Here is a 13169-nt window from a genome sequence, read left to right as displayed (position 1 = left end):
CTTCTTTATTGACGGCTTGAAAATAGAATTCCTCTTGATCGACGACGACTCCGATGGTCACCATAAAATGCTGTTAAGCACCACCTAACAACAAGCTGCTGAACTATGATGAACACGTTTAATTTACCGACCGGATTCTGTCGGTAATTAATTGATTACAATTCAACGGTAATATACCATCAGCGAAATTTCTGTTGAAGTTCCACGTATCACTGCTAGATGACGCTGCGTCAGACCTGCCTAAGGGGGCGTTCAGATTAGGCCAGCACATGTCAAAGTAGCCTAATGTGAACGACATTTAATACAGCGCAAGAAAGCAATCGTCCAATTTATGTATTCATCACATTTGCTTCCATAACTGACAGTTTTCTTTAAATTTTAGAAGCAAATTAATTGCTACATTATCTTTATTCTCTCAACAGATTTTTATTAGTTTTCTACAAGATCCTGTACTACAGCGCACATTAATATGTACGTACTATTATGATAATTCTGTCCTAGAATTAAATATTAATAATGTATCTATCTACTAATAAAATATATTAAGTCATTTGATGTACAAAAGTGTTGGAAAATAAATATGCATAGGAACATGTGCAGTACTGATTCGTAACAAGCAAATTTCTATCCCCTCTTCTTTATTTGAAATCGGCTGCTGAGTGAGAGGTCCGAGAAAGAGTGAGAGGTCCGCGAAACCGAAGAGGTCATAAATTTTTACGATCGACCGAACAGTTTAGTGGAAAGAGGACAGAACATATATATTGTTTTCTCACTCTGATGCATAGCGATTCTGTCGTCCATTCATCTAATTCTACATTGATTCGTAATAAGCCACTCGCTCAGGTCTGGCCAGTTGCTTGTTACGAATCCAGTATATTATACATAGACATGTTCCATTCGGGAAATTCTACTAGTATTAAAAAGAGAAAGAATGTTATGTTCTGTCCTTGTCTAAAGAATAACATCGTTCCTCCACCGATTACTTTATTGACTACGTTTCCATCGAGGGTCCAAATCGGGTCAGAGTCGGGTTAGAGTCGGGTTGGGGTCAGCGCTTTTACAGTGGAAACGCCAAAGGTTTAGTTGAACTCTACCCTACAAAATTTTAGGGTAGCGTTCAGTTGAGGTGCGGTGGAAACGACAAAAGTCGAGTTTGTATTGCCAACATAACAAATCCAAATTGCATTGTATATCACGTGCTGTATTAATCGGTGTAGAAGAGGTTATTATTACTTTTTGTCGGTGATCTTGTAATCTGAGAAATAATTTTTGTATGCTATTTTGATATTGTAAAATTAATATTGCTCAGCTTTACATGTCAGAATATGGTAGTTGATTTTGTGCAGTTGGTAATGTTCAACCCAACTCCAACCCCAACGTAACTCTGATCCGATGGAAACAGGCAAGGCAACTTAACTCTAACCCGACTCTAACCCAACTCTGACCCGATTTGGACCCTCGATGGAAACGTAGTCATAATTTACCACTACCGTTGTCGCGCTCGGGAACAAAAACAAGCGGAATAGTATACCTGATTCGTAACAAGCAACTCGGCAGACCCAAGCAAGTTGCTTATTACGAATCGATACTGTATCAGGAGAACATAAGTTGTGAGGAGGTACCCTTCGTGCCACTTCCTAAAATTTTGTGGACGTCATTTCCAGAATTCCCAGGGCGCGATTTTTGAAAATTTGTATCAGAAGAACATAAGTTCTGAGGAGGTATCCTACGTGCCGCTTGCAGAATTCCTAAGGCGCAATTTTTGAAATTCCAGCAACCGATTTTGAAAATTTGTATCAGGAGAACATAAATTATGAAGAAGTATCTATCATGCTATTTCTTGGAATTTTGGCGACATCAACTTCCAGAAATTCTCATGTTCTCTTGATACAAATTCTGTCTTTCGAATATGGAAATTTTGCTGTTGGGTTTGTTAGGTGACAATAAATACACAATGATTGTTGATCAATTTTTCTTTATTTTCGCCACTTTTCATATAGTACATAACTTGTTGTTTAATCATTTAATTATTAACTTGTAGAACACCCTCGCTATGCACGGAAAATTAATCAGTTAACCTTGACCCCCTGCGCAGTCTTAAACCGTAAGAGATAGACATGCGCAGTAAATTTTTGACAAAGCAAGTAATCAAAGAAAAAGTAGCCGAAACACCCACAATGATGATGCAATTAGTTTTTATGTATCCCTTAAAGGGTGTTCCTTAAGAAGGGTTTTACTGTACTATCATTGTAAGAGTACTATAGAATATTTTTCTGCTTTGTTTTCGGGCATGCGTACAACGTCTCAGCGCAACTTTCGGACATGATTCTGTGGTATAATATGATGATATAAGAAGGCAATTCCTATGTACACTACCGCTCAAAAGTATGTGGACACTTCTTCAATTTTTTTAGATGCCCGAAAACATTGTGATATCTTTGAATTATTTGTTTATCGTGTATATATTCCACTTCCTCCAGTGTTAGACAACATATTGTAATAATAATTTGTTAAATATTTTACCGATAGTGATGAAATATGTTTAAATTTACCTTTCGTTAACATATCCACCGCGTGATGTAATTTTCGCATTTTCGTGGCATCCTGGCTATATAATCATGTTTACAAATGTTTACATTAGTCTTGAGAAGGCAACAGACCTCACTTAAGCGATGCAATCATTGCAAACTGCCAGAGAAAAGACCCACAAACTCTACGCGCGCAACGCAAAATAACACATATATTTATTTCAGAAAGTTGAATAAATAAATTGATAATTTCGTAATATTATAATACATCACATTCATATTAATACTAGAATTTATGAACGATTTTGCTTAACAATAAAAACATAATATGTATCTGAAATTCAAAAAAATGTAAGTGTCCACATACTTTTGAGCGGTAGTGTATATATGGAGGCCTTTATCAAAGCAGGACTCCCACTTTATCGACTAAAGGTAATCAAATAAAAATATTCACTTGATTTATAAATAAAAAGAGGTTGAAAAGAGTTTATTTAAAATTGTCTTAATTGTTTATAATGTCGACAATATAATATTCTTATTAATTCACTATTGCACAGATAAATACAAAAATGGTTCAGGATTAAATATAAACTTTGCGATGCGACATGTCTACTAGCAAGCACGCTTTCCAGGGAAGTAAGTTTCTCTCCCCGAGGGAAAACCCCTTCCAGAAAAAATAGAAAAATTACGCGGGAGAAAAATGCACCCTTCGGCGGGATGGTTGAGCGGAAGTAGGTGTCGCCACATATACGGTACATGTAGCGTCACCTAGCGGTGGAATACGCGAATTGATGAAAGCCGTGTTCCCGTCGAGTATAGTTCAGCCTGTTCGCCGGACAGATGGCGCCACTTGTTTTCGAAATGTAGCGACCAGAGTCGCCCAGAAATGTATAGTCGCGCCATCTAGTTTTAGTTAAGTTAAGTTTTCCTTATAGTCACTAGTTTGTAAGTTTTGTATTGTTGTATGCTGGGATTCGTTGCTAATTTAATTCTGTATGAACATAGAAGAAGCGAAACATATATAGAGAATGCGTCTCTATATTTAAAATTAGTTAATAGATTAAAACTTCAAAAATAACTGATTTATTGATATTGATTTTGAAATGCGCGTTGCTGAATTTAAATTTGATTAAGGAATGAATAGCGAACGTTTTTCTTTTTAAAATATACAATTGAACAATAAAATTGAATGTCAAATATAAATAGAAATCTTCTTTATCGATGGCTTGAAAATGAAATTCTTCTTGATCGACGATGACTCTGATGATCACCACACATAATGTAAAAGCGGCTCCATCTAGCGACAAAATATGTAACTTTAAACGCGCAAAATTTAGATTGTAAAAAGGTGCAGTTGAAGAAGAACACAGAGTGTATTTGATAAATTGTAAGCTGAAATCAAAGACTACTTGTAAAAACTCTTATCTAATAAGTCAAATTAGATAATTATTACAAATTCATAATTATCCTTGATTTTCAATTAGAAATCTGATTTATTCAATTCAATTCTCAGAGCTAGAAAGTAACGCACGTATTCTTCACTTAGTAGAGCAATATATTAAAATTCGTTTTGTTAATTCAGTTTCATTTAAATTAGTTTAAAAGTTAATCTTTGTTAAAGTTTATTAAAGAAGTTCAAAAAGTTTAATTTAGTTGTTTAGTTTATTTAATTCATTTCAAGTTCCAATTAGTTTATTTATTTTTCCTTTTTGTTGTTTGATTAAATCGCGGAATTAAACCAAGCGCCCAAGCGCTTCTTGAAAATTGAACCTCGCCAACAAAATCCCTAAATTCAACAAGAAGAATCGCAACAGTATATAGTAGTTGGTAAGCTTGGTAAAAGACGGTGCGCCCCCAACCTTCTCAAAAAGTCGGAAAAAAACAATAGAATAAAACGAGCATGCGTCGTGTACAGAGGTGTCGAATAAAAGTCTCCGGATAATCGTAAAACAGTCTAATTTATTCTCTCCCACTGAGCAAGTACGCCACAGAAAAATCAAAATTGCTCCAATTTAAAAACTAATTACCTCTTCATTAAGAGTGCTCCATTTAGCTTTTCTGCATTAATCCTTTTTGTAAAAAAATTACTGTGCATGTCTATCTTTTACGGTTTAAGACTGCACAGGGGATTTAATATCATGGAATTGAAGTTTGGAGTGGATGGTGAGCAAAGTCATAATTCTCCATGCATAACACGGAGCGTTTCACTAATATATGAAAAAGAAAAAGAACTTATAACAATATAAGAAACATACAAAATAAAAAGATCACTGGATATATTACTCTCAGTGTCATAAACATCATAAACGCATTGCTGCCATACACTAAACGTGCATGAACCAATCAGTGTCAAAATACGCAACAATCGAAAATTGATCGATCAACAAATATGTTGTACTGTTGAATCATTGTTCAGACTATAATAAACATAAATATGGATATTGGTGTCCATCGTATAATAGTTTAAGTTAGATGTACGCCAATGAATAAACTTATGCTTTTTATCTACCCGTTTGCGAACGCTCACCCAGTCTGTATAAATACATATTTTAAAAGCTTCTAACCAAACGTTCGTCTGCACCAGTCTGCATGAGTGAAAAACTGGAAAAGTTGTCACACATACGTTTGTAGTATCAGAAGGAAAACGATACGAAGATTTACTTTTCTATATGAAATTAATTGTCCAATCATTTAACATTTCGGTAACTTTTTAACACATATGAAATTATAAGCTTATAAAAATTTAGTGAATTCGTTAACCTATTACTACTTGAGGTTAACATTCTCGATTTAAATTGTAAATGACATGATATCACATGACGAAATAAAAGTAGAAGTAGTATCAATAAATGGAGAAAAAATTGATGACAAAGAAGAAACCGTAACGTTTGTAGAGCAATTTGTTAAAGATGTGTGCGATTTCAGTTCCCAGTATGGAAGTAATATTAGTATTTCATATACTGCATACAATATTGCTGGAAATCCCAGTAAATTTCCTGATTATGGAGATTTTCCGCAAGCTTTTGTTATGGTATGTATGTTAATTTTTGTAAAATAAAATACTAAAAGTAAACCCAAGTGACAATTTAGTATGAAACCAAAATTTAATATAGTGTTTATCAGTAATTTGAACTATTTTGCATATAAATTTTTATAAACATTTAAATTTTTTTCATTTGGATATTATATTTTATTCGTAAAATATAATTTATATAATTTATTTGTTGCAAATTTTTAATGTAAAAATAAAACCATAATTGGTATTAATCAAAATAATATACATCTTACAACTTTAATAAACAAAAAGTGATTTATTATTACAGAGAACATATGGACAATGGTGGGACAAAGCACCTTCAAGATTAATGGATTATATGCCACAGAATAATGTGGATGTTATTAGTCAAGATTACATAGGTACATATTATGTAATATTAACTATTAATATTTTGTTTTAATTTTTTAACCCTTTGTTGGCAATCTGGGTCATTGGCCAGCTACAAGTGAAATTTAATTTTACTTTGAATTTTTATTTTTATTGAAAAAAAATCTTAAACATTTAATGTGACAAATGATTGTATATTATTATAGAGAAAAAATTTGCTTACAAATGGTTAATATATGTAAACAAATTAAAATATTTTTTTTCATATCAAAAAGATCTAGAATATTATCAAGAAGTATATCCAATTAGAATATCAATATATGAAACTTACAATCCTGGAAGCATAGTTGGAATTTGGGCTCAAAATTCAGGAGGCAAATGGTTTCAATTATGGAGTGGATTTCCTCAAGTTGTACCACATAAGCCAAGAATATTTTCTCCATATTTACAATCATGCAATTTTAAAACAAAAATGATAAGACTGGAATTTAATCACAATTTATTAGACTATTACACTGAATTGGATGCTGTGTTACTTATTGGAACATCAGAATTAATTGTACCTAACAATTTACATATTCAGAATTTAAACGATCTTTCACAAGAATTGGGTTATCTTAAACAAAGTAATGATGATATGTATAATCTAACATCTGATTATTTAAAGGCAAATCAAGATTTAACGATCATTAAAAAAGTGCTTTCTAAGCATTGTAGACTTTTTAAAAGGTAAATGAATATTAGTATTTTATAGTAATGCTGGAATAATAAAATGAATATTTTTTTTTCAGTAAAGTTATAGATAATATGTCTAAGGGCAAATTAATATCTAAAATAGGACAACATTATCAATCTGTTCCTCCAATAGAAGAAGCATTTAATAGTTTGCAGCAATTTTTACAAGAAGATTTTCCAAAACTTATTAAAGACATTAATCATTCATTGTCACATACATTAAATGAAGAAAGTAATTCTGCTAAAGAAAGATTTTTGTTACCTCTAAATGATTCAAACAATCAACCATGTGGTAGTTTTTCAGCACTTCCAGTAAAATATCACATTTCATTATTCTTTAGAATATGTAAATTTTCTTTTTTAAGTAACAATGCTTTACTTTTTATTTATTTTTACAGGATGAAACAGTACTAAAGATATTAAACAATTTAGACTTAAAATCATTATGTCGTTTATGTAGAGTAAATAGACATTTTAATAATATTGCAAGAGATGCTTTATTGTATACAAGTCTTAATTTGAAACCTTACTGGTATTGTTTAGATACATCTGCATTAAATTGTTTAGCACCTAGATGTCACTATCTTCAACAGTTAGATTTTTCTTGGTGTGGAAACTATAATTTGATTAAATATCAAGAATTTATACATTTTCTTCACATGTCTGGAACTCTTTTGACACATTTAAGATTAAACTGTTGTCAATTTGTAAATGATGAAGTTATATTTGAAATTTCAAAAGTCTGTAAAAACTTAAAAGGTAAATGCAAATATTACTGTAAATGTATCTTTTTAAGTGTTTAAATTATTGATCATAAGTATAATGTATTATTTAGAATTATGTTTACGCAATTGCATGGGTGTAACAAACGAAGGATTCTCATATCTTGAAAACTTGAAATTCCTTGAACGTTTAGAACTCTATAGGACATGTATTGAAACTTCTACACTATGTTCTATTTTAAAGAAAAATACCCAGATGAGACATTTGAATTTAGCAGGGATGCATGATCGTTTAAACATAGATGAAGTTGCAGTTGAATTAGGAAATTCTTGCCCATATTTGGAAAGTGTAGATTTTTGGAAAGCACAAACTTTAACTCCACATGGAGTTAAAGCTCTGTCTCAATGTACCAATCTTCGCGAAGTGGATTTTGGATGGTGGTATGTTGTCTGAAAAAATATTTGTTTTATTCTTTCATACAAATAGAAGTGATTTAATACTTTTTAATGACTATATGTGTCCATAGCGGTGGAATGGGTGCTCCTGGCGATTCTTTACGAGCATTATTGTTTTCATGTCGGTACTTGGAAAAAGTATTTTTAGCAGCTCTTAGAGGATTAACGGATCGTGACTTAGAACCGCTCTTTCTATGTAAACGACTGCAACAATTGGATCTATTAGGAGCCCGTTCTCTTACACCCGAAATATGTTACAGGTTTTTATTATTTTGTCCAAGATTGGAAATGATTGATCTCAGTTTTTGCGAAGGTATTAATGATTTTTTGATACAAGAATGGCGCCAACAATATCCACGCGTTTCCATTAAAAGAAGTTTTCAAGTAACCAATTCTGATATATAGTGAATATTTCATTGATTTCTATTCGAAACCATTAATACATTTTGAATTTAAGATTTAAAGTTCAAGAAGTTAATTTTATATTGCTTATACATAAGATCAAGACTGTAACATAATTTATACGTATAAATATATGTGAAATATAATTTCAGGAATATATGTATATTTACAATAGCTTTTTATATTAGAAAAAATATACTTCTTTCATTTATGATTTAATAACATACACTATCTCTATAATAAATGTACAGTATATTATAAGAAAATGTTTATATGTAAATATAATTTCATCTTTTTAATAAATTTTTCTTTTCAGTATAGTATAATCTATCATGAACTTTATAATTAATATAATATATTTATTAATTAATATTGTTAGCCAAATTTGTATGTTTCACGGAGAAGCATATTTTTCAATTTAGAAACTTCATAAAGATTGTTCAATACCTAAATTAATAAAATAAATAAATATACTTACATCTACATAAATTGTATATGGTTTAACAAAATTCACTTTTTAATGTATACTTAAGATTTTATTTGAAGTTATAAATATTCTCGCTGATAAAACATTATACATTCTGCAAAAGAGAGGATATTAACTCTTCTCTCTTCCTTACTTGCCTCTCTAAGGATTTTAGTCTATTTTCCTTAAGCTTTCTTCTAGGTATGTGCTGTAGTGCTATTTCCCAATTATTTGTTACCCTTAAATCTAACAGTATAGAAAGTACTTGATTCAGTGGGAGATTTTTTATAGATCCTGTCCCCCATGGTAATTTCTCACTTAAGGGGAATTTAACCATTTTAATACCTTCTCTTCTAGCTTTTTGCATTGACAATGGTTCATGATTTGTCTACAATTGTTAAAATATGTATAAAATAAAATAAATTATATGGATACATAATTTTCACATTATCAACCATTATGAACCATTCAAATTTTTATTAAGTTTCAATAACTTTATTCATATGCTTCATGAGAAATAGAATTAAATAATATTTGAACTAATAAATGTATTATTCAAAGAGTTGTTTCAAAATTACTAAATATTAAATTCCTATTTTGAGTCACTTATACTTGAATGGTGCAAAAGGGTAACTAATTACATTTTAAATACAAAAATTATGTATATATATATATAAAAATGAAATAGTAATTACCTTATCTATCATAGCCCCAATTATATAAATAGCATCAGCATCATAATGTGTCAAAACTTTTCTGGTATGTGGAGTAAGATATACTAATTTGGATTTATCAAATATGTCTAAATAAGATTTTGTAGTAATATTTAATGGAAAATCTGCATCATATAATGTTGGTATTGTTTTATGTAATTGTTTCATAGTTATACTATTTAGATCAGTATTACAAAAGTAAAGGTTGCAAGGATCATCATGCAATCGATTTTGTGAAAATGCATACAATAATTGTTTTGCACATTGCTGTTTTTCATTTTGTGTCATATACTCATCATATCCAAGATCAAACACTATCGTCGGAGCCCATAACATAGCATTTATTAATCTACCATTATAGAACTGCATTATTGCTTGCTCACGTATACGATGAAACATCGTATTATAACTCAATTTATATTTATTTTCACTAGTTTCTGCATTTCTTTTTTCTATAATTAATTTCTTTCTCTGTTCTTTTTTTAAAATTCTATTTTCCTCTTTTTTTTCTATTTGCCAAAGATATGCTAGATATGCCCTGTAATATAAAAAGAATTATGTTACCAAAATAAAATTTGTTAAATAATTTCATGATTTGAAATTAATTCAAGATACAACCTTCTTTGCCCTCTGAAATTTGATTTAAGTAAATGTAACCAATTTTGTGCTTTTAAAGATTTGGGTACTCTATCTACTGAACTTCGAAGATATTCCACTTCTAATTGACATTTTTCAAAGTTTGCTGCATTCTGAGGATCCTTCAGGTATTCATTTAATTCTTCCTCAAACTTCTTATCATATTCTTGCTGAATTAAATATGATTTGTTTGTACAAAAACCTCGTGGTAATATTGAATATTTTGGTACAGAAAACTTGAATTCCTCAAATACATATTTATATTGTAATGGTTGAACAACAGTGTTAGAATATAATTTGACTGTAGCACTGACAATGCATCGAAAAACTATATTATACATTTTAAAATCCGCAATAATAATTTCGAAACAATATAATTGTTACTTAGGACGTCGCGTGTATATCAAGACATTTCATTCTGTTGATTTAATAGACTGTGTTCAGAAAACTCCCGAAGTTTTTCAGCGCCAATTCGGTATTGCCTCACAACCTACTTCTTGTTTTGTAGTCTAGACTACGTTTCCATCGAGGGTCCAAATCAGGTTAGAGTCGGGTTTGAGTCGCGGGTTGGAGTTGCGGCAAGGTTGAACATTACCAACTGCACAAAGTCAACTACCATATTCTGACATGTAAAGGAGAGCAATATTAATTTTACAATATTAAAATAACATACAAAAATTATTTCTCAGATTACAAGATCATCGACAAAAAGTAATAATAACCTCTTCTACACCGATTAATACAACACGTGATACACAATGCAATTTGGATTTGTTATGTTGGCAACACGAACTCGACTCTTGTCGTTTCCACCAAACCCAATTGAACGCTACCCTAAAATTTTGTAGGGTAAAGTTCAACTAAACCTTTGGTGTTTCCACCGTAAAAGCGCTCACCCCAACCCGACTCTAACCCGACTCTGACCCGATTTGAACCCTCGATGGAAACGTAGTCATATATATGGTAGACAAAAATATGAGAACGAAGAGAAATTATAATATATATATATATATATATATATATAGAATATATTCTATATTCTAGATCTATATTCTATATCCTCATGTATATATATATATATATATATATATATATAATTAAATTATCGTTAATTGCCGCATCATGCAATAGAACAAAAATCTAAAAAAAAATATAATACCATGTTTGAATTAGATCTACAGTTTTTCTACAATTAAGTATTGAAAATAAATATGACTGGCCAATAAGTGCGAAATTATAGAAATGCAGAACTATAGAATTATAGTAATTGTATGCATCATGTTGAAAAACGGTATAAGATTAGATTAAATGATGCATTAAATGATCCTAAGCAAATACGGTTATTTCTTAGCATCCTATATAATATGAGAAAATATACTAAATAAAAGATTACTAAATTATATAAAAACAAAAATTGTTACTTTATCATTGGTGCGTTTGCACGTTATTCTTCGTTACAGAGTAACCAATCAAAGCTATAAAACATCAAATGAATTAGTATTCCTCTTACTAAAAGTACCTATTTTCATAACAGTGATTATTGCTTGTTGTTTTTAATACATAAAAGGAATATATCATAAATAAATATTTGTAAAAATAAATTTAAAATTATAGAGCATGGTTTTATTGGGTGAAACTTTTCCAAATTTTGTAGCAGATACACAAATTGGACAAATTAATTTTCACGATTGGTTAGGTGACTCGTAAGCAAACAATTTAAATATCTAATTTAATTTATTGCTTTTATAAATAACTGTAAATATAATCATGTCTCTACTATATCTCTAATTTTTCTCAAGTAACAATTATTTGTTAAATGATATTTTATTCAAATATAAATATACTTATTTTTTCATGTCATATGCTTATAAATTCAATTGTTCCATTTCTTCAACTGACAGAATTTATAAAAATGCAATGTGTTTTTTGACATTTGTTAAAGATTTGATATTTTTTAATGTACAAACTTGCTAAATGAAAATATGTATATGAAGACATCTAGTAATTGTGATATAATAGACTATATTTTACAGATGGGGTATTTTGTTTTCCCATCCAAATGATTTTACACCAGTATGTACAACAGAATTAGCCAGAGTGTTAAAATTAATGCCAGAATTCAAAGAACTTGGAGTAAAAGTTATTGCATTATCATGTAATTCAGTCGATTCTCACTGTAAATGGATAGAAGTATGTTTTTGAATGTTTGTTATTAGAAATTGTCTTATCACATTAGAAAGCATGTTAATTGAGCTCACAAAATATAATAATTTACTTTCTAGGATATAAAAGCTTTTGCTGATGTAACCGACAAAGAATTTCCATATCCAATAATAGAAGATGAAACACGGAAACTTGCAACTTTGTTAGGAATGTTAGATCCTGCAGAAGTTGATAGCAATGGTATTCCTTTGACTGCTAGAGCAGTATTTATTATTGATCCTGCTAAAAAAATGAGACTTTCAATTTTATATCCTGCAACTACTGGAAGAAGTTTTGAGTACTTTCTTTTGTGTATATTTAATTGATTTTTAATCTTAGTAATATATCTTTATTAATTATTTTTTTTTTGACATAGTGAAATTTTACGCGTGATCAAATCACTACAATTAACAGAAAAGCATAAAGTAGCAACTCCTGTTGAATGGAAGGTTTGTATGTACAAATGTATAAATAAATTAAAGTGACGTATGTGTATTAAACAAAATGTTTGTTGTAATTTTAGGATGGAGATTATGTCATGATTCAGCCAACTGTTTCTGATGATGAAGCTAAAGAATTATATGATAATATTAAAACCATACCTTTACCATCAGGAAAAGGATATTTACGTATGGTACCTCAGCCAACATAATTTTTTTTAAATGTGAAAAACAAATACTTTGAAATATATATTTATAAATAAAAAAAATGTATATTTATAAAAATTAAAGTATACATTCAATCATGTATTATTTTTTTTAGTATTATAGTACTTTCATATTTCTTGAAATACAATTAAAAGAAAGTGTATTTCAAAATTACACACTAAAATATGTTTTAAACTTGTTATGTTTCCTATTATTGATATTATTGTTCACGAAAATTTTGCGATGTTTCCGTTAATACATAACCGCAACTACTCAT

The 13169-nt window shown here is 30.0% G+C and overlaps 3 protein-coding genes across 5 annotated transcripts; 2 read left to right on the top strand and 1 right to left on the bottom strand.

Moving 5' to 3' along the window:
- The first annotated feature begins 4245 nt into the window (after window positions 1–4245).
- Window positions 4246–8391, top strand: Fbxl4 (F box and leucine-rich-repeat gene 4). Its single transcript, XM_012279388.2, has 7 exons — window positions 4246–5559; window positions 5852–5945; window positions 6189–6642; window positions 6705–6960; window positions 7047–7407; window positions 7484–7811; window positions 7898–8391. Exons 1-7 carry the CDS (start codon window positions 5335–5337, stop codon window positions 8229–8231), a joined length of 2052 nt encoding a protein of 683 aa, XP_012134778.2. The 5' UTR covers window positions 4246–5334; the 3' UTR covers window positions 8232–8391.
- A 351-nt stretch (window positions 8392–8742) lies between these two features.
- On the bottom strand, window positions 8743–10900 carry rswl (tRNA methyltransferase roswell). Of its 2 annotated transcripts, XM_076542251.1 has the most exons (4): window positions 10766–10900; window positions 10026–10665; window positions 9390–9945; window positions 8743–9082 (listed from the first exon to the last, which is right to left on the bottom strand). In XM_076542251.1, the coding sequence occupies exons 2-4, from the start codon at window positions 10382–10384 to the stop codon at window positions 8801–8803; spliced, it is 1197 nt and encodes a 398-aa protein (XP_076398366.1). In that variant the 5' UTR covers window positions 10385–10665; window positions 10766–10900; the 3' UTR covers window positions 8743–8800. The 2 variants fall into 2 exon arrangements, with proteins under 2 accessions (XP_076398366.1, XP_003700735.1); XM_003700687.3 differs by lacking the exon at window positions 10766–10900 and having other exon boundaries at window positions 10026–10692.
- A 399-nt stretch (window positions 10901–11299) lies between these two features.
- Prx6a (Peroxiredoxin 6a) lies at window positions 11300–12992 on the top strand. Of its 2 annotated transcripts, XM_076530082.1 has the most exons (6): window positions 11540–11558; window positions 11658–11746; window positions 12077–12233; window positions 12326–12543; window positions 12622–12694; window positions 12769–12992. In XM_076530082.1, the coding sequence occupies exons 2-6, from the start codon at window positions 11661–11663 to the stop codon at window positions 12895–12897; spliced, it is 663 nt and encodes a 220-aa protein (XP_076386197.1). In that variant the 5' UTR covers window positions 11540–11558; window positions 11658–11660; the 3' UTR covers window positions 12898–12992. The 2 variants fall into 2 exon arrangements, with proteins under 2 accessions (XP_012134779.1, XP_076386197.1); XM_012279389.2 differs by lacking the exons at window positions 11540–11558; window positions 11658–11746 and adding an exon at window positions 11300–11334.
- Window positions 12993–13169: the final 177 nt, after the last annotated feature.

The sequence above is a fragment of the Megachile rotundata genome, chromosome 1 (assembly GCF_050947335.1).
Source record: "Megachile rotundata isolate GNS110a chromosome 1, iyMegRotu1, whole genome shotgun sequence".
NCBI lineage: Eukaryota > Metazoa > Arthropoda > Insecta > Hymenoptera > Megachilidae > Megachile > Megachile rotundata.
The sequence above is the reverse complement of the archived record's forward strand: the minus strand, read 5'-3'. Positions and strand labels throughout refer to the sequence as shown.